This window comes from Antrostomus carolinensis, unplaced genomic scaffold (genome assembly GCF_000700745.2).
Source record: "Antrostomus carolinensis isolate BGI_N321 unplaced genomic scaffold, ASM70074v2 scaffold5384, whole genome shotgun sequence".
Taxonomy (NCBI): domain Eukaryota; kingdom Metazoa; phylum Chordata; class Aves; order Caprimulgiformes; family Caprimulgidae; genus Antrostomus; species Antrostomus carolinensis.
The window spans coordinates 50162-74325 of NW_010309107.1; the positions used below are offsets into that span (position 1 = coordinate 50162).

General features: G+C 34.9%; 1 protein-coding gene across 1 annotated transcript in view; it reads left to right on the forward strand.

Annotated features, from left to right (window-relative positions):
* LOC104523440 (catenin alpha-2) overlaps positions 1-24164 on the forward strand; it is a 65016-nt gene that overhangs the window by 30195 nt on the left and 10657 nt on the right. Inside the window, exons 6-8 of the mRNA XM_010166007.2 lie at positions 560-741; positions 3431-3536; positions 6552-6686. Of these exons, the coding sequence (XP_010164309.2) occupies positions 560-741; positions 3431-3536; positions 6552-6686 (423 nt within the window). The remainder of the gene's footprint in view (positions 1-559; positions 742-3430; positions 3537-6551; positions 6687-24164) is intronic.

Consider the following 24164-nt stretch of genomic DNA (forward strand, 5'->3'; position numbering starts at 1 on the left):
GCTTTGTTGATAACGTCAAGGCAAATAGTATCAACCTGTGCAGTGTTGTTTTGCATATCTTCCAAGAGACAATTAGACCACTAAATATTATTGAAAGGTACATTAATTATAGTTCACTTCAAATGTATTATCTTGCATGTCATGACTTATTTTAATGTTGGGTTAAGCAGAAAACCTTTATTTCTGTCAGAGCACGAGACTGCGGAAGATACTGGCAATTCAGTCTGCCTTTTCCAATAGATGTCATTCATTTTGTTCTTCTGAAAAATAAAGACTTAATAGGAATTTTCTTTAATCTTCTTGTATCAACTGATGAATAATCTGTATATCATGGCATCACATACATAATTTTTAAATTCTTGAAGGTGTAAGAAGAGCTATAGACATCCTGTGAATTTGTTTTTTTCCATCCTAACAGAAATGTCTACTGGATTTTACTTGGCATTCTGCAACTCTCATAAAAAGAAATTAGAAGTTGGGCGTGCCATTTGAACCACTGGAAATATATAGTTTCTAGCTTCCTTTTTTTCATGCCCAACTTCTCCCATTTTTTCCCCAGGCTATCATGGCTCAGCTTCCCCAGGAGGAGAAGGCTAAGATTGCCGAGCAGGTGGAAATATTCCACCAAGAAAAGAGCAAACTGGATGCAGAGGTGGCCAAGTGGGATGACAGTGGTAATGACATCATTGTGTTGGCGAAGCAGATGTGCATGATTATGATGGAAATGACAGACTTTACTAGGTAAGGACAAAATAACCCGTGCTGAGGACTTCTTCAGACATCCCACACCTTTCCTTTTTGTTGCATTTTATGGTCTATTGAGATGATGTGCTGAGTTTTGGGGATGCAAAGCCAGGTAACACACATCCTACAGTTCTGTACACATGACTGCTCAGGATATTTCTCCAAATGGGATTAATCACCTGAAGTTTTTGTCCTATATACGAATCTGTTTTATTTGCGGATCATCTTGAATTTCAGCAGCAAAGTTAATCTGTGACCTTATAGACACTCACCTGACATTTCGTTTAGTACCCATCTAAATGCATGTGCCTCTCTGAACTTTCAACATTTCAACACAATTTGTGTCAATCAAAAATAATGGCAAAACTATTTATATCATTTTTGAAGACTGAACTTTCAAAAAAAATCCCAAATGAAATGAAACTGTTTTGATCTAATACTTTATTGGAGCCTGTAATGATTTTTTTTTCCATTTTTTTTTATTGATGTCTTGTTCTTTTCTAATTGCAAAGCATCAAAAGGCCATTCAGCAATGATAACATATAAACTGAATTATTTTGTTTAAATATAGTCATATTATTAATCACACCAGGGATAACATTTTACAAGATTCTTTGAATTACAGAACACCATAAAAAATTAAAAGTTTTTCATTGTTTATTTTTAATGGGAGTTCAAAAGTTTAAATAGTATCTACCGAAATGTGATTAGACAAAACTGGACAAAAATCTTTTTTTTTCTTCAGAATTAAAATAAGACATCCATTTATTAATCTCACTGAGATGCTCAAATAGATTTTTTTAATCTCCAGCTGATCACATGCCTTGTGTCTGGAGCTTTCAGCCCACTTCTGGGGAGACAGTTTCTGCACTGACAATATAGGGTTCACACATACCTTATGTATAGATAGATAGATAGGGGGGTGGGTATAAATAATTAATTTGCATTAATTTGCAAATAACTTGTCTATTTGCATTTGCTTAGTTAATTTGTAATAGGCAACGACAAACATTTTTATTCATTGTAAATTTAATTATGCATATAGAAAGTTTGCTTAATTTAATATATTACTACTATACTTCTTTCCAAGTAATTATTCTCTCAGCTTATTTGTTTTTCTGTCAGTTTGTGCTTTTACAACTATTCTTTTTTGCAGTAGTCTCACCTCTCCTGTATACCAAATGACAGTGTAGAACCTCATTTGAAGAGTGATATTTTAAAGGAATCTTAATTACTTTTGTATGTGTATCATCTTTGGGGTTTGATCCTTCTGACCAAAAACAGAGCGGAAAAACTGTCTAAATAGTTCCATCATTTCATGGAAGGAAAAAATAATGTTCTAAAGCAACAGCCCAGAACATGAACACTTTCTGCAACCTGCTGTACAACCTTTGATACATTGAACATCAAATTGAAAGTTTTGTAATTACATTTTCTACCATCAAAAGAACAGAACTAATATGAGAATGAGAGAAAACTACTGTCACATTTGAAGTAAATTAAAAAAAAAAAAATAAAATCAAAGTGCACCTCTGTCTACATCAGATTCAATAAAAACTTGTTTCATATATTCCATTAAAACAGAACAAAGCCTTTCACACCTTTTGGATTAACTGTAACCTCAGCAGTGTTAAAATAGAATAATTTTCAAATGCATGGAGTTTGTGACACTCAGATCTGCTGATGTAATTAATGTAGAAGCATACGAGGTCACTATGAAGGATTTGTGCTACAGTTTAAGTTCAGCAAAAGTGAGGTACTTGTATTTCAATATCTGTTTAAGGTGGAATTGAAAGTATTGAAAGAAGATAAAATAGGAAAATTGTTTCAGTATGTTATTTTTGGCATTGTAGGTGAAAAAAAAAATGCAAAAATAATACTATGTCGTACTTAGGAAAAAATGCCTTCAGTTTTAGTTTAAGTAAATTCTAAATTTGATCATATTATGATTTTCCATCAGTCTTGTCTGAAGCTTGTTTCTTCACATAGTATTTAAACAAACAAACAAACAAAAGGTAAATCAGCTCACTTCCAATTGAGCCATTCTCAGAATCAGTAGCAAGTTGATTATTGTCTAAAGCAAACTCAGAAAAGTCTACAGTGATTTTACTTTTTGTTTATATAAATTTTGGTGACTTAAATGACTAAAATCAGTTTTGTGCATCATCTTAAAGTTATAGTGAAGTATGAGTCTAAAAGCTAATTATACACATTTTAACTGTAACATTTAAGGGTAACATAAAGATCACGCTTCACATATCTTTGTTTTCTGACAAAAATATACCAAAAAAAGTTTTCTAAAATGTTACATTTTTGCTCTAGACATGACAGGCTTAAGATTTAGTACTGGCTTGGGAATAACATAAATAATTTTGAAATAGTTGTGTATTCCAGAAAGAATGTTTGCTTAATGAACACTTAAAAATGCATATACTATTAAGTATGGCTCATGTGCTTGAAGGCGCCATCAGATTAAATTGCTAGTAAGGCATACTTTAAGAGAGGGGAAATATAGCAGACCTATTTCTTAATCAAGCTGTACTATAAAGTAGCTAAAAGGTGATATTGTAATAAATTAAGAAGTCATTCGTGTTTCTTTTTTAAAATCAAACACTAAACAGGATCACTTAAACTGTTGGCTTTCATGATTTATTTTGATTGTGCATAATCATATTGTATTTCACAGAGGTAAAGGCCCCCTGAAGAACACATCAGATGTCATTAATGCAGCCAAGAAGATTGCAGAGGCAGGATCGAGGATGGACAAATTGGCACGGGCGGTAGCTGATCAGGTAACAACAAAAATGATCAGAAATATAATGTAACCTCTATCGATGAGTTACCTTTTACAATAAAAGGTTATCTTTACTTGGTACAAAACTATCTATTGAAAGTCGCTGCCTGGATATTGATCTACCCATTGAATATAAGTTGTTTCTTCTATACCAGCCAGCTTGGGTTTTGCAGTACAGGAAAGTCATAAATGAGTGGCTCTAAACCTCGGGAATGCCTGAATTGTTCCACAGTCTCACTCTGGACCCAGGTGATTGTATTAGAATTAGACTGATATATTTGCTGTTGTGAAAGCAGTAGAGATTTGGCTGCTCTGTTACCCTTGCAATATCCCTAGGAATCCTTGTATTCTTTTCAGCTTGTTTTTCCAGCAATTTCCCTTGATATGGCACTTTTATTTTTGGAGATTCCCTGACTGCCTTTCTTCTGATTGGCATCAGGGTATTGTGCTTTCACCTTATAACCCCCTACTCCATGTTCTATGATGTGTGTCCTCTGTCCCGTTACAAAATTTATGTCACAACTGGAAAGATGAACTTGCTATATTTGGCCCTTTTCTTTCAGACTAGATTATCTATCCATCTGGAGAGCAAGGGGAAGCATCATATTAAAAGTCAAGAGCCAAATTTCAAATCCAGATTCTAGGTAGCTAGGTTTAGATTTAGGAAAATTAAATTTGATTTTTTTTCCCCTTGTAAATTTCTTATAGTTTCTTTCCTGTAATTTTCATCAGGAGAAATTTTGCTGGAAGTAGGAACTGATAACTTCCTTGCCTCTAGTCTTTCTCTTCAAAATAAATATTTATTTTTCATCTTCAAATAAGCATGTAATAATGTGTAACACATCCTGACAGGGACTATGGGCCAGAGTGGCAAGAAACGTGAAGCTGCCCATTTTTCTGTAACCTCAGAAATTTTGGGTTTAGGTCTTCTTCATTATCAGCACACTTTTTTCCTGTAGTTAACCCATTTGAATCCTTCAAATGTAGCATCTGTTCATTTTCGCATAAGAAAGAAGGAATCTATCTGTCAGCCAATGAAATTCATAGTCTACAATATTTGCAGAGGTGGAATATTTTAAAAAAGAAACACAAAGGGACTTGCTATGCTTAGAGTGTGTTGACTTGAGTCACATTTTAAATTTTAGAAGACTAACATGCACACTTTAATAATAAACAGTAAAATCACTATGAGAATAAAGTGTTTATTTTAATGCATGCACTTTAATGGTATTTTACAGAACTTTGGAGACACTCATCCAATATAAACTTTTTACGGACAGTTGCATTTTTAATTACTGTTCCAATGAGAGAGAGCTTACATTTTCATTTGCTCCAAGGTACTTGTTTTTAAAGCTTGTCAGCTCTCTAGCAGTATTGCTTTAAAGTTCATTTCTTTCAGTTCATAGATTTCAAGAGTAAGGTAAATATTTCTGTATTAAACTGTCACCAGTAGGGAGAAGAGGTCTCTTAGGGATTCATGCCTGAAACATGTGGCAACTGTTTGAGAAAGAGAAGCATTATAGCATTGACATAAGTATAGAGGAGATTAAACCTAGCAGCCACAATGAACCTCCAGCTTTTTTATTGCTTTAAAGGGAGAGAAAAAAGCAAAGTGGCTGCTTTCAGGTTTATAGATGACAGTATATGCAACTACCTCACTGCAAAGATGTTCCTTGCCAGCATTAGGTGTTGGGGCTAGAGCAGTCATCACAAGCCAGAGGTTGTGACGCTGTTGACTCGTGTATGTTTAATTCTATCAGTTTTTGTTGAAGTGCTCTGATAATATTTTACAAAAATTGAGCATAAACTTTGTAAGATGCTAAAAAACCACATTCAGAATCTTTGCTCCCCAAGCTATACATTCAAAGAACATTGTCAGTCAGACTTTGTTGAGTAGCCCCAAAGAGTATTTGTTGGAGACAGACTGTTAGCCATGGACTCTTTTAGCAATGTTTCATCAGAGTAAATTACTGAGGTCTGTTCTCTTGAGGCAAGACTTTGAATAATAACTACAAGAGTGTTGTTTATTATGCTGTTGATATTGTGGGGGATGACGCAGTTTCTATTGAATCTCAAATACTAGGAATAAATTGTACTTGAGCCTTTTCTAGTTATATCGATTATAAAACCTTCACTGACTCTACCATGTTTGCCCTAATGTAATTTATATCAAACACATTTGAGATGCACAGCATCCAAAATGGTACAGGACTGTAGATAGCCTTCCATCTAGTATGAAGAGATATCCCTTAGACATGCAAAGGGATCAACTTATTGTGTTCTTGGGAAGGGCTGAAATACTGATGACATCTGCTGTGAGACTATGCAATGTCTCTTACACTTTAGTAAATAATTTTCTTCTGGCACAGATTAAGGTATTTATGCATTAACTTGCCAAATTTTTCAATACCAAGCCCAGGCAGCATCACCTCTGCCTCTCAAGTCCTTAGCATATCAACAAGGGCCCTGGCTTGTGCCAAGTCTGGAGCAGAGCTATGTCCTTTGAAGGTCTGCACAAATGCCAGGGAAGCTGGCAAGACAGTCAAGAGTTGACATTAGACTAGTTGTAATTGTCAGAACTGGGTTTTTCTAGACTTTAACTGGTCCATGTTGTATCTTAACCTGGGCACCCAGCAGGCAACCTGGAGTTTCAGGTCAGGCTTGGTCTTTTGGCTGCTCAATAGATTCTTCTGTTCTGTACAAACTGATATCATAAGTGAACCTCCCCAACAAAAATAGCAATCGTATGATTTTCATTGTCTCCCATTAGTGGCAGACAGAAAGTTGTATTCTTTTTACAAAAAGGTACAATGCATCTTCAGGTTACAGTTCGTAAGTCCTGGGTTAAATGAAAGGTAGAGTTTCAATTTTCACATTTCATCAAGTATCTCATGTAAAGATGAAGTTAAATGAATCCACCTAATACACACACATTCCCACTATCTCCTCTGATTACCTCTCTATAATCATATAAACTCAGACACATCTAATCAAATATTTCTTTTATCTGTAGTGCCCAGACTCAGCCTGCAAACAGGATCTGCTAGCCTACCTGCAGCGCATTGCCCTCTACTGCCACCAACTCAATATCTGCAGCAAAGTGAAGGCAGAAGTTCAGAACCTGGGAGGGGAACTTATTGTATCAGGGGTAAGCTGGTATTCTTATTTAGCATTTTATGTTTCCCATGTAGCACTTGAAAGGGAGCATTTTTCATGGCAATAATGTACAAAACAAAAATACAGTGTTACATAAGCAAGCTTTTAAAACGTTATCATCATTATTCCAGACCTTACAATAACTTGTGTAGAGCAATTTGATTTTCCAATCAGCCTTTGTTTATACTAACCTTGTAAAATCTTCATTCTTCCAAAAGAAAAGTAATTTCATAGTCTAGAAAGTCATTGCCAAGCTGTGAATATTATAATTATTTGGAGCTTTTGTATATTTGCTCATTATAAATCTTCTTTCCTTTGTTAGTACTGGTAATTTCCTTTGTCTGTGCAGAAGCCAGCTCTGTATGAAGTACATATTGTTAAGATGGTGATGACTAATGGGATTTCATTCACTCAGGTTCCAATGCACACTAGGTTTAGCAAAAACTCTGGAAGGCCAGCAAAATATTTTAATTTTAGATGCACGAGCTGTTTTCAAATACTATTGGCAAGCAAAATGATTATATACTGTAATTCCCATTCAGTTATTTTCAATGAATGCTACAAACTTTTTACATATAATTTTTTTTAGAAATAAAGACAGGAATGTGCAGCAATGGTAATATTATAAACAATGAGTTTTCTACATTTTTAAACTATTTTTACTTTCTTTCTCCTAATGTTGGACTCTGTGCCTCTAGGAGATTACTAGAATGAAGCAGTAGCAATTGCTGCTCTTTGTGATTTTTTTGTTTTGTTTTTTACTCATCACCCTAATATTAGCTCCATAATGCCTTTGTTATCTTATAACTTAAATACAGACCATATATATGTAAATATGTAATATATTTCACTCTCCTGAGTGTGTTTTCAAAATTATGGTGATTTGTGAGACCCAAGAAACTTGAAAAAAAATTGTTTTCAAATGTGGTTTTGAAAAAGCACCCTTTCATTGTTTAAGCCCAATCAAGTACGAAGATTGTTAGGACAACTAACTTGTGCCCTTCATTTCATCCATAAGATTCCCCAGTGAAATCACTGGCCTTCCTCAAACATGTCAGAAGTCAGAGCAAATGTTCTCAACTACATAACATTTTGGGTTTTTTGCAAAGCACTATAGAAGGTCTTAAACATTTGCCAGGCTTTCCTGCAATTGGTCTTCACTTCTTGACATATGTACATATGTAATTTTAATACCTTGATCTTCCCACAGCAATGAAAAGATCCTCTTCCATTTTCCTGATATTAGTGGAGTGATCTGTCCTTGTTTCATTGACAGCTATGCTGCATAGTAAATGCTATGATCTTTTCTTACCTACTGCCATCTGGGTCCAGCTTTTCATACCCATTGAGTTGTCATATTCATCTATCTATAACAATTACCCAAATCAGCGCTTCTACCCCAGCTTGGCTTTTGTGATTGTGTGTGTTTCTTTTTCAAGTCTCTTTATTCAGTGTATGTGGATGCTGAATAAGCCATTGTGAATCTCTAGCATCTATTCGTTACTGGAACATCACCATCCGTTGTGAAATTTAAGTGGCCAAACTGCTTGACTTCATCATTTCCAGTCTGGCATTGTTAGCATCTGCTGCTTACCAGGCTTCATCACCATTGTGTTTCTGTTTGGTTGGGTTTTTACAGTCAGTTACAGACAGGCAAAAACTACCTTCAACCACAGAAATTATTTGGGTCTGTTCCAAAGACTCAATAGTGTTGACATACAGAAAATTTTAAGATTGCCCAGCTTGCTTCTTCTGAACAGGAGGTGATATAGAGAACTGAATTCCTGCACATCCCTTTTTGAGAGCATTATCTTGTTATCTGGTATAACACAACTAGTACAGTGCTTTCCTGATAGTGTTTTCCAAACTGTTTATCTTCAAGGTGCTGGGTACTGTATGCTCCTTTGCTATCCAGAGATCTAGTATCCAAGTGCACATCTACATCTGCTTGTCTACTTGCTGCTCCTGCTTCCATCTTCTTCTTCATTTTCTCTTGGATAGCCAATTACAAATAAACAGTATTTTATTTACATTGAAATGAAATACCATTATTTGGCAACTTGCATACAGTACAATGTTAGAAATACAATAGAAATCCAGAATTCAAGCTTCCCAACCTATGACTGCAGAAGTTTATGTGAATGCGCTATATTTATATGTTTTGATATAAATATCAAGCACCAGGATGATTCTTACAATATTGTAATTTACTACTGTGTTTACAAAGAACCACAATATAAATAAGATTGACCCAAAAGATGAGTTATGATTCAGAACTATTATGGGGAGTACAATCTCTGCTTGAATTTTTGCATTATTAAGAATATTAATCAATATTTATAAATGAAATTAATGTATGCATATTTATGTATGAGTCTATGTGTGGGCATATGTATATTTATATAAAAAGGAAAGAGACATAAAACCAATTAAAACCTAAAAGACAGATGAAAGCTACCCCACAGTTCTTACAGTTCTGTCAGAGAAAAATGTGTTGCAACAACTTCAAAAATACTGTGTACATAACATATAATGTGTTCTATATCTTTTGGTGAAACTTCTATTTCTTTTTTCCCCCAAGATTCAGTAGTTCAATATGGTTTATCTCTGAAAATAAACATAAAGCTGATCTTGTTTGCTTTTTCCTCTGTAGATTGATATGATACTAGCATAGCATATGAAGGGATTCTTTTTTGGCATCATTGACTTTGCTGCAAATAGAAAAACAGATCAAAAAGTAAGAAAATGCCACACTCCTGAAGTGTAAATTATTTCAGTAAAGGAAAGAACCCACTGTTATTTTTCCCTTTCTTTCTTCCATTCCTTTTCCCCCAGCTCCTTCTCTCCTTTGATCCTTCCCATCAAATTCCTTGCATGCAGATAGCAAAATTATTTTCACCAGATAAGTAACATCTGGCAATTGAGAGTTAGCATACATCAGCCTAACCTCATTAATATCAATGGAGCAAGGCCAATTAAGACTATATGTTGACTTAGCCCTTCATATTGCAAGATGAGACTCTTAATTCTTGATTCCAATTGAGTTTTGAAAAAGTAAGGAAAAACTATGTGATACCTGTTTTTCAGTGAGGAGCCTTGTAAACTGGAAGACTATTATAGGGAAGAGAGTAAAGAAATGAGGTGAAGAGGAAGATTGATAAAATCAGAAAGGAATTAATATTACAAAAAATGCAAAAAAAAAATTAAAACATTCAAATCTGTGTAGATTATGCGCTTGTTCCTAATAAAGGTCTCTTTCACCTTGATCCATAAACAGATATATGTTTCTGTAACTTTGAATATTAAATTTCTAATTCCCCCCAAGAATAAACAACTTCCTTTAATAAAATCACAGACTAAAAGTACTTCAGAATAATTTTCTTAGTCTCTTGCCTTAGTTTATTTAATGTAATGTATGTTTGCTTCATAATCAGTTGCACCATTGTATTGGACTGAATCCTCAGAAGTGCTGAACATATGCTACTCTCAGTGAAGTAAATACCATTTACATATACTTAGCTCATGCTAATAGATAGACTTTTTGTGGTAGCTACTTTTGTTGAATAGAATTAATTTTAACATTTATGTTTGTTATTTAGATAAAAATTCAGATGACTTCTAACTCTAGGGCTACTTTATTTTTTTAGTCTGACTCTTGTTAGCTAGACCATTGCAATAAAACAGATCTATATATTCATTTCTTACCCCAGAATATATATCCACTTGTTTTGTTTACTGCTGCTCTGAAGCTGATTAACTCATTTACCTACTATCCAGTTAGGCTATGAGCTTGTAATTTTTAAAATTCTTGTTTATATTAGTAGCTTTGCTACAGTCTTTCCTGCAGAATTATATTGAACAGAATCTAAGAAAATCCTTTATCCAAGGCAACCCCCTATCGCGTTCAGGTTTGATTTAGAAATCCACAGATATAATCAGCTGTTTTTGCCGAAAAATCAGAAAATTTGCCCAAAAAGTCTTAAACTTCTGAGCCATGTACCTTTGAACACTGTGCAAAAATAGTGAATCGATAGCCAAAGCACACTCCAAACTAACACTTTAGCTGGGCCAAATTGCCAAATATTTTCGAAGGACCTTTTATCTAAACATAATAGGCTCAGCTACAATACTAACAGAGGAGTTCTTATAACATTTTGAAGATACAAGACAGTTTAGTTAAGATTGTGACTTTATCTAGGACTTCTTGCTTGGTGAATTTAAGTGAGGACTTTGGAGGGAAAAGGAAGGTAAAAGGAGCTGAAGCGACCCCATTAACTTTGGGTAGGACATTATGAAAATTCCGGGAAAAACACCTGGACTGGAAGGTTGTTTATATAAAAATATTAAAAGATATGGGATATACTGCAAAATAACTATCTGTGTTTTTATTCTTGATCAGTGATAAGAATAAGATAACTAGAAATAGCTAGTCCTCATCCAAAAAAGAATGAGCCTCATTATTTATCACAGAACAGTGTGCATCCAGCATTTACTTCAGGTGAGCTGGCAAATTGTTTCTCTACCACTTCTGCCTATGAATCTTACATCTAGTAAAACAAAATGGTTTAAAGGTCATACTTTCCTTTCATTGAGGGCTGAATCACCTTAAACGACCTTGTGCTGTAAAAGCAGGTTGGTGTGCATATGGGCAGTGGAGTATCAAGTTGCTACTTACGAATTCTATAGACCCAAAGAAAAGTCAGGGAATTTGAAGTTCACTAGCAAGTGAGTAAGGCTGTCTTTCTTTCATTGAATTTGGATTAAGAGCCCATGCACAAGCAGTTGCTTAAGAGCAACTGTTGTGGTATTTAATTTCCCTGCATCAGACAGGCTTTCTGTGGTTTTTATTTTGTTTGTTTCCAAGTAGGCAATCAGAGAGAAGCTTTGCATTTAAAATGCTTGAGAATATGGAGAAGTTTTTTGTTGTTGTTGTTGTTTTTGTTTTTTTTTTAGTTTGGTAAATAAAGTAATTTAATTCCTCCTGAATCAGGAAAGAATGTAGCATTATGTAAGAGAAAGTTTGCTGAAGGGAGAGTTGGCAAATTGACAAAACTGTCGGGTTCCTTTTCTTCAAGATTCCCAGGAGTGCAAAAAGGTTAATCCTGTTATTTAGCTATCAACAAAATAAATTTTACTAGTAATTTATAACAGAAATGGAAGAATTCTACATGAAGTATACTCACAGAAACAGTCTAACAGACCAGGGATTTAAGATCTTTCTGGGCTGGGCTGCTTAGACTGGCAAGCTGTCAGTGTTTTCAGTAGAAAACACCTGAGCTAAGACCTAGCTCTACTTAATTATAGATACCACTAATAAAAATTTTGTGCTTTGTCTGTTAGTGATTCAATTTACTTAGAGCTGAGGGTAAGAGCACTTATTCCTAAATGACAGCAGTGTTCATGTTTTTTGGACAGCAGGTGCTCAAAGAGTTACATACCACAAAGAAGAGATGTAGTCCTATGTCGAATCTGACATCACTGCAAGACTAGGGTTTGGGTTATGGTAATACATGACAAGTGGATATAACACAAGTGAACATTCTCAGATTGGTAAAGGGAAGTGAAAGATGGACCCAGGGACCCTATAGATAATTACTAAATTGCTTAAATATATAATTTTACTTTTGTGATTATCTTTTTTAATTGAAGGGGTTTTTTGTTGTTTGTTGGGGTTTTTTTTGCAAGTTGCTTTTCATGTTTACCCACTGTTTTACTGACAAGATTGTAGTAAGAAGTTAGAGTGGCAAAGAAGGGAGTATGAACAGTGCATGTACCAATGTTGTGAAAATAATGTTTGATGGGACTCATGGAAAGATCTGTGTTTAGGATCATGTTGGTGGAAAGGAGTTCTGTGTTAAGACTTGGAATGAAAAGAGGACTTTGGACATAATAAAGACAAGGAACTTGAAATTTGAGATATGAAAGGGTCAGGGGAAGAAAAAAAAAACCCAAAAGCAGGATAGAAATGTGAAATCAAAGAATGGCAATGATGGGAAAGGACTGAGGTAAAGTCAGGACCATAAATTTGGTTGCACTCCATAATAATCTCTATACTTCTGGTAGAACAAACAAGGAGAGAAATTAAAAAAACTTAGGGTCTTTATTTCCTGAAAAGCCAGTTTCCAGGAGAGCAAGGCTCAGGCTAGGTGGGAAAAGGGAGAGACCTTGATTTACACTGTATATTCAACATGTCATCTGCTTTGGAAGAAATGAAGGAAATTAAAAATACAGGGAGGTGTTTCAGCTGTGCCTTTTGGGATGGAGATATATTTAATTAACCTCTGCATATATGTTTGAATGTATGAAGACATATTGATATATGAGAGAGTGAAATGAAGCTGTAGTAGAGTGTACTCCTCTCCAAAATATATGGCTATATGAAGCATGTGATGCTTATAAATATACAGGTTTTGATAAGCCTTTGACTGGAACAAATTGTTTGAGCTTTTTGATTTGTGACTATTACAAGAGTCTCCAACTCCTGCTGGCACAGACTGTATCTCAATACACTGTCCAAGAAAGGGACTACCTGATGATGTAACATCAAAAAATTTATCATCTTGACACTGAGTCAATTTACTACTCCTAAAGGATAAAGGCATAAATGAGTTATGCAGGTTAATCAACATGAGTGCTGATAAAATCCCTCATGGTTATATATTCATTATAGATGATGCATTTTATGGAAACACTGTCTTAGGGCTTTCTAAAAATGAAGAATTCCTAATTATCCTATGAAATATCTCAAAGATTAATTTAAAATTAAAAACAAAAAAACAAACATAAATAGATGTATTCTATAGTGGCTTTAAAACCATTTACAATGGTTTACTCTTCAGTAAAGGCAGTGCAGACCAGGAGCCCAGAGAGTTTAAACAATTGTCAGCCTTGGAGGACGACAAGGTAGACCTTCAAGCCCCAGGTAGACAATGCAGCAACTGAGCAGATCTAATGTTGGCCATCAATGAATCTCAAGTCAAAAGTTGTACAACAGACCTCCAGAGGTCTCTCTCAAGTGACATTTGTACAGTGTTTTAATTCAGTTAAGTGAAAGATCCCATAGGATCTTATTTCTACATCTCCAAGTTCACATGGTTTTGCTTTATAACTGTTGCTGGATTGTACAATAGTATATACCCTGAGCTTTGGACATCTGGGGGATCATAAGTATGATCCATATAAGGAATAGCACAGAAGACTTTTGAAAGGTTGATTTATTTTTATTAGTGTTATGGTTATTTCTTCAAAAGAGCTGAGTGAAGGTGGGTTGGTGATGATCAGAGTTTACATTAAGTAAGGAATAGTAGATGAATGAAACTTAAGACATAACTGAAAAATTCAACAAGAAAATATTTGTTATTAAATAATCTCAGTTCTCTTCAAGCTATGGTGTTTTGATATAAGGCTATTTTCAGGACTAAGAAAATATCTCATTATATATAAATGCACATGTAAACACATGCACACATAAATATGAAACAGTATATCCTGCACAAATTGAAAGATGTTATCTAGAATTTCATTTGCAAAGCAAAATCACGCTGCACTTGTCTTCATTAAAACATATTCATCGAGACAAGAAGCATGCACACCATCTATATGTCTACATTTAGTAGGTTAAAATTTAGACAGGTCAGACTTTTATCCTTATTAAGAAGCATTCTGACTACATGGAACATACGTTTGTGCTTTATCAGGTAACAAATATAAATTAATTTCTGAAGATTACTTTTATTGAAATTTCTGATTAGAAGAGTTCTGCAAAGAAAAGCATTTCTGATACCAAATAATGTTAAGTCATTTAGTTCCATGAGAACTAAGCAAAGTGTTACATAATCAAGATTGAGGCTTGAAACAAATATGATCATAGAAAAAGATTAGAGAGTTGAAAGAAATATTAATGTATATGCTTCATTGCATACTGCATTTGTTTTACAAATAGTAACCACTCTAAAATCCAAAGCACGCCTGCTACAGTGGTTACAGCTTCAGTCCAGCTTGTTTTCCTCTTCCATGCTAATTGAGGTGGGAAGAAAATGGGACTATTATGGCTTTCTTACACAAACTGTAGCAGCCCTGCAATAATTAGCAAGGACTAGGGACCATACTAACATACCCTAAGGTATGGTTCTAAAGGACTATTCCTATAAAAATTACTATAAAGAAAGAGAGGACTTCAGTGCTATCTCATGTTCACTTCTTTTCCTGTCTTCCTGCCTTTAAAGAAGATGGTTTGGGACCAAGCTTCACTGTTTTGTGTTAAATAAGAATTCCTTTCCCCTAGGGCATTCTCAGGTACATCCTGATGCTTTAAATAAAAATTGGGTTTGTTTCTTGCACACGGAATTATGGAGAACTGAATTTACCTAGTGACAGATCTAACACTCAATAGGAGATTTTGGGTTGTGTTTCTTATACAGTAGTACATCTTTTAGCTCTTGAAATTATTTAACTTCCTGATTTGGATAGTGCTGAGACTTAATCTCACTTCTAAAGTATTATCAGATGTTGCTTTTGCAGATATTAAAAGAATAACAGCTTCAGTTCACACTCATTGATTTATTTCATTTTAATTATAATTCTTCACAATCTTAGTTGTAGATGAGTAACACACACATAGAAACACTCCCAGACAAGAAGACATACCCTCAAGGGAAAACATGACAGGTTTTCCCAGCCTTAGCAGATTCAATTGCAAATAGTGAACCAAACAGCTTACAAGAATGTATTTAATAAAACTTACAATAGGAATGTATTTCCACTAAATTTATGAGCTCATAGTAGCCTTTAGGAAGAGATCAAACTGAGAGAGGAAGGTTAAAAGTTGCCTTGTATCTTTAACCTCTGAAATATTTTCTTCCACACTCAGAACATATTATTATTAGTATTACTATTATTATTTATGAAATTCATAGGAGCAAAGGAAAATGTCTATTCTCACATCACATCATTAGTCTTACATAACTAGTAAACAGCTGCATCAACAAAAAGGGTTTGTTTTGTATAATGTTTTCAAGACATTGATATGGAGTCAAAGTAAAAAACTATTCAGTATCAGAAAAATCAATGCAAACCTCTTACTGTTAGATATTCTCAAATGCTTTCTTTTAACATCAATTCTTTCTAATTTTGACTAACACATCATCAAAATACCTTGTGAACTAGGTTTCCAGGTAGGTAATAGTAGCACTAGAAAATGAGATGAAACATACGAGTGATTTGTCCTAAATCTCATCAAAGACCAAATTAGAACTCTGTAAAACTGGTTTAGAACATCAATATCCAATCCAAAAAGACTGCAGAAACATTTTCATCTTTTTTTACACCCGCAACTAGCTTCAGCGTTCCCATTGTCAAAAAATCAGAGAAGTTACAACTTTGCTTGGTCTCAGATGAGATGTTACATATTTCATCATTCTTTACCTATGACAGATAATGAACAAAAAAGATTTTTCCATTCATCCATCAAGCTGATCCACTACAGCAACAGGACATCTTTGGGTCAGAGGCATGTCTGCATTAAGGTGTCAAACTTTTATGATATGTGTCAGCTTGGCATTTTTACATGGCCTTTTCAAGCTGTTGTTTCAATTTCTTAAAATATATCCATTTTTACCTTCCGTAGGTATACCAATAGTACATTTAATGTTTCTGCACATGGTGCTCCTCAGCCTTTCACAGTCTTACTCTACTCAGACTTCACAGACAGCAGCCACTGTACCTTAGTGCTGCCTGCCCATTCCCTATTCCTCTTTTTAAGCAAGAAAACAAGCACTTTGGTGTTTTTTTCCGACAGATCTTTGATGTCAAACTGAACATGAACCTTTTTTTTCCTTGATTTCTAGTGACTGGGTGCAAGTGATTCAGTCAATTACTTGATCTGCATCTATATAGTTTTCTGATGCTTTTAGACTTAACTTACAACCCTTAAAAAAATATTTGAGAGTATTAAAGTCCTCATTTGCTGTCTCTTTGCATTTCCATGCATTCATTTAATTGATCTTAGTTCTATTCCTTTGTACACTGGAAGATTTCCCTCCTTTCTTCAATGTATATACATTTTTAACATGTTTTTAAAAGTTAGCTATGTTCTTTCTCTTCTTTTGTTTAGATGAGTAATGTGTTCTAGTCTATGGTCACAGATCAGTCTTATCTTTTTTGCTCTTCCCTTTATTTTCTCTTTGTTAACTACTGATATCATACAAAGCAGGTCAAAACATGATTTCAGATTTGAGCAGTGCTAGCCCAAAATACCATCTGGGGTATTATCTGCTACCTAATCTATTCAACTCTTTATATCACATTATCATGATGGAATCTACTGTATTTCTCATCTTCTGTTGTTACTGAAGAATATTCTTGGCCATCCTCAGTCTTCCGCAATTTAATAACGCTACTTCCATATGTTTCTATTCAAATAAAAGACAATTGATTTCTTTTTAGAGATCTTAGCACTGCTACTAAAAGTGTAATATTTCTCCTATTTAAGCATATATGCTCTGAACATCCTTCTCTTTATGAGAATGAGCAAGCTTGCTTAAGCTTCATAAGGTCTGGTGGTCACAGGAGTTCAAAATATATTCCTACTTTATTTGGCAAAAACAACTGTGGTGCAATATTCAAGTCATAGGTTACCTAACTTATGAATTAACTGAATTCTACTTGGTACTTTTTACCATAAAAGCCTTTAAAAATCCAGTTTTTCTTTTCTCTTTGACAGACTAGTAGACATACATGTTAATAAGGAGTTGATGCAATACAGGGTACCAGAGGTGTTTTTCCTCCTCTCTGTCTTCATATATGCAAATAGATTGAAATCAAGATCACGTAATGAGATATGACACAGACATATGTTTAATTCAATTATGAACTGAAATTCACAGCACTATCATCACTTTGCATTACTCAGATGCAGCCTAGTTTTGCATTGTGTTCCTGAAGTTATACATCAACTCTAACAGTCACAATAGCTCTTCATTTAGTTAACTGGATTAGCCAATTTGTTGAGTTTTTTAATCCACAAATATACTATTTTAAAGTGGCATCTGCAGCTCTGTAGATTATGATAAAGGCTTTGAAGGTTAAGAAGAAAAATACTTGACTTCTGTAGGTGAAGTGACTGGTAGTAGACATTAGTCACACACTTTCTTTTTTCAATAGAAGGAGAAACAGAGCACACAAACAGAGCAGGGAATACACATTAATCATTACTAAGATTGAACAAATAATCATTATTAGATTACAATTTACATGATCCTTGTAGCAACAAAAAGCCTAAGGGAAAGGTTACATATTAACTCTGTGGGCTTATAATACATACTCTTAAAAGAGATTTAAGGAGGATTCATTTTTCATCTTCCAAAAAGCAGGATCTTATGCTAGCACTCTTTACTGGCAATGAATAGCCCCCCATTCTCTGAGCAGCTTTGTTTATGGGAGTTAAGTTTAACAGCATATACTATTTTTTTTCAATTTTAGTATACAGCTAGGTTATTAAGAAAATCCCAGTGGATAATATAAGCAATTATGTTTACTCTCAAAACTGCTTTTCCAGAATTTTGAGGATAAAAATTCCATTTACAATAAATTAGAATGAATAGCCCATTTTAAGCCCTCCAGTTTCAGTTCTTGGGAAGATGTTTGAAAAAATGTCCCTGTAAGGTTGTCATTGTCTAAAAATGTACTGTCTTTAAAAGCATCACCTCTTTGCAATTTTGCTGATATTTTCTGGAACTTTAAAGTGTGCTCTGTAAATAAATATATGCCCAGAATTTTTATACTTCCCTCACTTGTCCTTTCAGCACAGTTTGTCAACTCTCAATTTCAATACAAGAAAAACATAATTCTTTCCTGACCTCCTTCATATGGTGGTGTAGATGGCCTACCCTCTGGCTTACTCTATTCAAGGGTCAGCCCAGGAGGCTAGATTGTGTGAAGTTTATTCAGCACTGGTGAACATAAGTGTAATTCCAGTTGTAGTCACTGGAACTTCAGCTGCTTGCATCAGTGTTTATGTGCAGTTAGACAGTTCAAAACTATACTCAAATAATGCTACTCACAAGTCTGTCAACCAAATTCATGCCCAATCTGATGTCAGTCAGCTTTTAACGGGGATAGAGCTTTCTATCCTCTCTGGTTTTCATCAGAAGGTGACAAAATTTATCCCCTTTCCCAATCAGCAAATCATGTAGGGCTTGCATGCTTAACCTGTGCTATGGGAGCAAGTGAGAGGAACCACCAGACAGCGGGGTTACTCATCGTGGAAGAGTCCCTGTTTCCTTGACCAAGCATAGCTCCTTCAGCACACGTTTTCCTCTCTCCTCACCTCTACACTACGGCACAATATTTCTCTTGCTCTCTCTCTCACTATCTCTTTTCTGTATCTCTCGGAAATCAGACTGGAGTTCAGAGCACTTTCACTACCTTTTATGAGGTAGAGTGTGATGTCATAGATGGGGGCAGGGCTAGTCAACTTTCTACCCACCCACCCACCTGTGCTGAGGGAGCTACGCTTGAGACCGGAAGCAGTGACTCCTCAACGGTGAGTACCCTCCTGCCTCATCTATATCTTTAATTCTATTTATAGATCTGGGGGTGGAGGGAAAAGACATATGAGTGGGGGATTTGTTAACTTTTTAAAATTTTATTTTATTTTTATTTACCATAGGGCTCACAGAATGAATTGCATGTATTGTCTTAGTCACCTGCAGAAAAATAATTTCCTTCCTGTTCTGAAGTCCTAGAGTTAACGTCATCTATAAAGCAATGATCATTTTTCTTTGCAGAAGTGGTCCACTTACTGGTAGTTAAACTGCTCCTTCAATGTTTCTCTTGCATTGTGAGAAGGCAGACTCTGGTCTCCTTCAACTCAATTGCTAAACTTCCATTAATTTAATTACTGTAGTGCTGGGACATCATTTTTCAAAAGTACTTTGTGATTAAAAGATATACAATGTTATTTATATATTTGTCTTTGTTAATGGTGGGTAATGCCTGTTTATATAGGACAGGATTCTTGTTTTCTGTATTCTCTGTTACTGTTTTTATTTGCTTTATCCAGAATGTTTATGAAGATATGTGTTGACAATAGGCCAATTCTAAGACTTATTTAGATGAAACAAAATTCAAAAGTAAATTTTGGAAGATGTAAAATTAAGCAGGAAATAAAATCCCAGGGCATTTATATGAGATTTAACCTTTGAAATCATAAATCAAAGCATCTGATTTTTTTTTTCTGTGATAAGAACTTGAAATGGGCAGGGATTTTGCTAACTTTCTCGGTGTTATTCTTCTGTCACTACTGAAACATTACTATTTCACTTTAAAGCACTGTCTTGTTACCTATTTCCCTTGGCCCCAGGTATTACTGCTTCACTGTTTTAATATCTCTCAGCATTTAAAAAAAGACAAGATGGACTACGAAGACCTTCCTTTCTTGTTCTGCCTCTTGGGTATCTATTAAAGCTGTCAAGATGTCAGAGCTCTCATACTAAAGGGCAGAAGAAGGATCATATGAAGATTTTGGCCCCTAGGAATACCACAAATCTTGCTGTTCTTGTTCATTTAAAGCTCTTTACCAGCTCCGTGTAGGGTCTTGTCATATCTCAGTGAAAGGCACTAAAAGGTAGCAATCTCTCTATAAATCTCTATAAATCACAGACAAAGAGAGTACAATCATAGCTGTTTCAGTAGAGGTGGTCCATAGTGATTGATGAAGTACTTCTACTTGCAGGTGACTAGGTGGCTTTGAGAAATTGGTTATAGGATGCAGAGCCTTCCATCTTCTGGTCACCGGCATGTATTGGGGATTGGTCAGTAGTGATGGATGGACATTCCTCCGTGATGACTCAGTGATGCTCTTTCTATCAATGCATAGGCGATCTGAATGAAATTCTGGGAAGATGAAAGTCTTGTTTACAAAGCTACCAAAACTTTCACTAATGACTGTTTCCCTTCCTGTCAAAGAGAAAAATAAGGACAAAGCATATAAAAATTGGCTTCCTGACAGGTGGTAGCTTTTCTAGCTTTGAATAATGTGTGCAGAGTTTTCTAGCTACTGCTTATTCCTTTAGTGAAGCAAACATTGAAGTCTCCAAATCTTCCTTTGCAAAGCCAAGAACTTGTCTAGCAAATTCCACTTCCCTAGCAAACTTTGATCTTCTAAGTAGGAAAAGAAAAGCAGGTTAGTCCATCTCTAATGTTTCATAGGGAAAACTTTATAGGAATTGCTGCTGTTAAAGGCAGTTTGAGGTTTGTTCTTTCCAGAGTCAAATGTTTTGAGGTAAAATTTCATTTAGATCCCAAGCACATCCTTTGCTGTTGAGTTTACAAAATTGGTTTTACACATATTTACTCTTGCATAATACAGCAGACTTGAATTTTTGTACAGAATAGGGAGAACATAAAGAGCAACTGTACAGTGCCTCTAATCTCACTTCGATGATATGTAAACATTTTCATGGCATAGAAAGGGAAATTCTTTTAAAAAGTGATATAAGGATTGGGAACAGGAAATTACAATTGGTATCATTTAGTAATTACGGTGAATTTGAGATGCTGATCAGCACTGATGGGATATTATGGAACAGAGATATCAGTGGTTTACTTTAAATCCAGAGAAATTCGCTCTCTAAATTTATCTTGTAAAATGAACAAATCAGTGGTTGATTGACTTACATATAGGGGGAAGTTTGTAGAAGGAATGATATTCAAAATGACATAAACTGTTGCAGTCATTAACCTGGAATCTGACTGTGCCAAATCTAATAAATTTTTGTCCATGCAAGCCCCAGATGTGGGTTTGCCTGCATAACCTAACAGAGTTAGGGAGGGAGAATAAATAGCCTAATTTTACATTTATTGAGCTAATTCCCCTGTTAAATTATTTTACTGGCAGCTATTATTAAAAAAAATTAAAACGTCTAAAGTCCACAGATTCCTGTATTTTACCACTTTGACTTGAATGTGTATTCAGTCAATTGCAATGTTTGTTTTAACTGTATATTGTTTACAGGTACATAAAGTAAAATACAGTAAGGCCTAGATTTCAACTTATTTTATTTAGTGTGCAATATGAAAATTTTGTAAACAAATATTTGATCAACTTGTTCCATTATATGCTAATTTAAATGAGTTAAATCTTCATAAATGTTTTGCAAACTAGAAGTTTCTTTATGATAAGACATTCTTAAAAACTGTGTTGTTTCATATTTGCAAGCAGATTGTGTATTACTGACTCAAAGCATAGCCAATAACTAGTATATTTATACCTATATATTAAAGCAGGTCTGCATTTAAATTACAGATTTGCCAGGCTGATTTACAAGTTGCATTAAAACTTTGTGGGCTGGATCTTACCTTCTTCTTTTTCTATATGAGAAGTGAGGGAGAGCTGTGAAATGCACCATCTGTTTGCAAACTGTGTCAGCTGGCAGATAGATGTTCATCACCCTGCCCTCTCCTACTGCAGTTTTAGGCTGGTATAACACCATTGACTGAAAATGAATTACTTTTTGATTTAATCTTGTTTAAGCAAAAGAAGTCACAATGATAGTGCACAGCATTCTAGAGGACTCTCTGTGTTGATTTAAATTGCAATCCTTTTAAACGTTTACCTCAGCTTATTTGAATTGTCAACAAAAATGCTCAATAGCACTTGGACTGAGAATAGTGGTTGGAGGAAACTAGGACTGCTGTAACACGCTGGACTTTCTGTTTCTGGGACAGTTGCATCTCAAAGACATTAAACAGGATTTTGTTCAATCATAATCCTTTCGATTTTTATCACTCCCATGTGAGTGTCTCAAAGCAAACACGATGGTGTACCCTCGTAAACCTGAAAACAGAAGCAAATATTTTCATTATTTCCCTTCCTCAAATGAGAATACTGAGACACACTCAAGGCAGAAAATATCTGTAAAATCATGATGAGTGTCAAACACTACATCCTTCTTCAAGACTCAGATAATTTTCAAGACCAGCATTTCTTTGATGTCCATTCTGGATGGCCAAAAAATATATTTTTAAAATAAAAACAGGAGAAAAAGTTCACTGTAATTAAGAAGTACAGTTTGAAAATTATAGAGTTGGAAAGAAATCTTGCACTAACAGGAGGAAGCTACCCCACTCAAGATGTGTAAAAGGTGAGAGTAGGTCTATGGTGTAATGAAAACTGAGTGGTTTAGTATTCAGAAAGATTTTTCATGAATTATGGAAAGTTTTTTTTCACTATTATCTGCATTGCTATGTGAAGAGTGATTCATCTAACCAGGTGTAAACATCTGCATCTGAGATGTTCACACCAGGCTTCTTTTTATAATTAGCAGAGATCAATAGCCTTTTCTAGAAAGCAAATATTGTTTCAGATAAAGGCTGACAACTGATTCAATTAGTAAAATCTTAAAAAAATGACAGAGGAATGGGCAGGTGAATTGAACCATGTATTCAGACAAGCATAGCATCAGGGGTTTAGCCTTGGGATTCTTTTGAGGGTATATGTTCCTATGTAAGTGATATAAACTTTCTGTGAACTTAGCTGCTGAAGAAAGGAAACTGCCTATTTTTTTCTGGACAGAAATATTTAAATTATTTTGTAAGGAGCATTTATCTCTCTAAAGTAGCTCTCTCAGGGTCCCAGTCTCATTAGTTTCTGTAGGCTGGAGGGACCGATATGTATTGCAGTATGTGGTTTTCCCCCATTTGACAATTTTGGGGATCAAAAGAGAAGAATTAAGGAAAACAAGTTCAAAAATATTCATTAAGTTTGATTGAATCCTTGGACTACTGGGTCAAATCCAAGGACAATTTTTTTGCAGATGTTGATCATCTCTGCCTAGATTCACTGTATGATCTTTAGGATTCTAATGCAGTTTCAAATCTCTAAATATAATTAAAAAGGTGAAGTACTCTGTCCCACCTCCATAGAAAGTGAACCCATGAAAGATCTCAAGTGCTCCATGTTTCCTGACTTTCTCCACCAAGCACAGAGGAGTCTAGAATACCTTGGCCCAGCACCTGGAGTTAGGTAGGATTAGTGCACAATAAGACTTAATTTATAGAAATGGCAACTTTGAAAACCTTGCCCAGGTCACTGAACACATCGTCTCAATGGTTTTTATGAGCAGTCCTATTTTTCTTGCCTGCATTCCTAGCGAAATTGTTGTTACAGACATCTGAAAAAATGTTTCTGGGGATTCTAGCTACGAACAGCTCTTGGATCCTGACTAATATTAAAAGGCATTCAGTCACAGTTTTTCTCATGCCAAGCAAGTGCAGACAAATCCATAGATAATCATGACTAATGTACAATATGTAAGTTAGGTAAGAGCTTTCTAAGAAAAGAGCCAGTGCAAATGCTTTTTCATTTCACCATTCTTCTAAATAACATATGAATTTATACCTTCATCTCCTTTACATAAATTCTGGACTAGAGGGAAGATTTGGAGATGTGGTTGAATTAATTTGGTTTTGT